The sequence below is a fragment of the Amblyomma americanum genome, chromosome 10, assembly GCF_052857255.1.
Source record: "Amblyomma americanum isolate KBUSLIRL-KWMA chromosome 10, ASM5285725v1, whole genome shotgun sequence".
Lineage (NCBI taxonomy): Eukaryota > Metazoa > Arthropoda > Arachnida > Ixodida > Ixodidae > Amblyomma > Amblyomma americanum.
The window spans coordinates 21,223,775-21,226,148 of NC_135506.1; the positions used below are offsets into that span (position 1 = coordinate 21,223,775).

Below are 2,374 nucleotides of genomic sequence, written 5' to 3' on the forward strand. Positions count from 1 at the left end.
TCAGTCCAAGAAACTTAAAGCATTCAACTCTTACAAAAATGATCTATAGACAGTCTATAGACTTCTTATAGACTATATTGCCTTACTACAGAGAATTATTTTCGTCTCTTCATGGTCTATAGACTATCTATAGACAAGTCTACTAAAAGTGTATGCCCATAAATCTATGAATTGTCTATAGGATTTGTATTGCCTATAGACTGTTCTCTACGGTTTGTCTGTAGAGAGCCTATAGAATTTATAGACAGAAGTCTATGGGGAGTCTACAGACGGACTAAAGAAATTCTTGCAAGGGAAGCACTGTAATCGTTCCAGAACGGTGCAGACCGCGCACCACAAGTCTTAGGTAGAAGCTGTCTCATCACTGAAAGAGCCTTGCGGTTTCCAGTAGGCGCCCACAGGAACCTTTCGCCACTGAAGCCGTAGCCTCTCGCGGGCGGCGCCCTTCGTGTCATCGGCGACACGGGTCAGGTGACCCAGGGTCGCCTGCACGCTTCTGCTTGTGACGCAGGCGCAGGCCACGGTGAAGGTCTCGTTCCTGGACACTGTCGAGGCGCCATTCTCCGGGTAGGCCACTTGAAAGGTCTCCCGTATCTACAACGACAGAAGAAGAAACAAGGAAGGGTCGACGAACACGTTGTTGGTAATCTGTCGCAACGTTAGTCTTATCATTAAGATTTTGCAATGTAGTTAGCGTACACAAATTAAAACCAAGAAAGGAAAACGCCGACCTAAGATATGGGTCAAAAAATAGACGTTTCGGCTTCCATACGGAAAGCCTTGTTCACTGATATGAACTTGCCACCCGACCAGAGGAGATTTCGTCAAACCTTCGATTACATTTAGTTTGCGTATAATTATAAAACATTAGATTAAGCATAATGTAGCTTTCAATACAGTGATAAATACTTAAGTAATACAGTTAGTCTCATAGTATAGGACTCTTATATACTACCGAATTTCTACGAAACTTAGGGGGGCTAATAGTAGAGCATATTAATTCTTCAAAATGGCGCCATGGCTGAAGCGATTATTTCAGGTAAAGTACACCTAACTGTGAATCCCCCTTCAACCCCACTGCTCCTCCCAAGAGCCGCCAACACACAATGCAGTTTTATCTTGGCTAGCTTTGGCTACCGGATTAAGCCTCCCCCCTCAAGACTTGCTCATTTCCTATTGCGTTGTCAAGAATCCCATCTTCGTGCCTTCTCTCTACATCCTGTCTCATTGAAAATCATGTGCCTCAGCACAAAGAACTTGCCCGAAATTTTTCCCGCTATGCCCATTCGTAATCACTTCCTTCGAAAGCTAGCTCACAAAAAAACGCAGCCTCCCTACACGATAAACTGACCAACCTCTTGGCAACGAAAATCTCCAAGTCGGCTGCACCGGCTTCCAGGACACTTGCAGCTAACAGTGGGCACATCCACTGGAATCCGTCCCGCTTGTCTGTCGACGGTCCTGGTGAATGGGCAGGTCGCTCGGTCTCCGACTCGGGGTGACAGCACGTCGGGAAAACACGTCTGAAGCCTTCTTCTGGCGAGAACGTCCAGTCTTGCCTCCGTGAGGCATGCGATGAGCAATACGATGCTCACCGGCGTGGTCATGGCTTTCGGGGCTGAGCAGTGAAGCGTTGGTAGCCTTCTATGATGTGTAGCTACAACACGAATCAGCGCGGATGCGTCGCGAGCGTCGAGGAGGTCCCGGCGGACGCGAAGAGGTGTGGTAGACAGGATAAAGGAGCGGGCAAGACGGCCCATGCACGTGTTCGTCTTTCGAGACAGACTGTAAGGCTTCCAACCGGAAGGTGCTTGTTTTTCTCCGTTTATTCTTACAGGTCACTCCTCCTCTCAGGAGCCCGTTGTAAAGAAAATGCTTTTCAATTTCGCCAGGAGACGTCCCGAAAGAACTAATGCTTAATAAAGATCAGAATCGCGAGATTCGTCGTTTCACGAAGGTGGACGTTCTAAAATATCCCGTATTGCTCAAGACCACCGCACGAAAAATTTGGCAACACCGGTCGTCTACAAAACGTTCAGGAATACAATGTCACCGGTGTTGTAAGCACGTCATGTTTATTTACCGTGAAATACCGAGGAAGCGCCCTATAAAATTTTAAGGCAATCGCGAAATATTTGGGGATCGGCGCTTGTTAGGCCCTGGCGTGAAACCCCAGAACGGCCGCATAGTGGAGTGAGTCTTTGCTTGGTCCGACGGCCGATCATTAAATTCAAGATAGTGGGGAGGGGGGTGGGTGCTCGGTACCAAAGAAACACAGAGGAAGAATGCGAACAGTATGCCAGAAGACGTGAAAACCTGCTGATTAAAGCTTCGACATGGCGTCTGACTCATAATAATAATAATTGGTTTTGGG

At 47.4% G+C, this 2,374-nt stretch overlaps 1 protein-coding gene across 1 annotated transcript; it reads right to left on the bottom strand.

Annotated features, from left to right (window-relative positions):
- LOC144108867 (uncharacterized) lies at positions 1-1,694 on the bottom strand. Its single transcript, XM_077642095.1, has 2 exons — positions 1,356-1,694; positions 1-594 (listed from the first exon to the last, which is right to left on the bottom strand). The coding sequence occupies exons 1-2, from the start codon at positions 1,605-1,607 to the stop codon at positions 343-345; spliced, it is 504 nt and encodes a 167-aa protein (XP_077498221.1). The 5' UTR covers positions 1,608-1,694; the 3' UTR covers positions 1-342.
- Between the last annotated feature and the right edge of the window lie 680 nt (positions 1,695-2,374).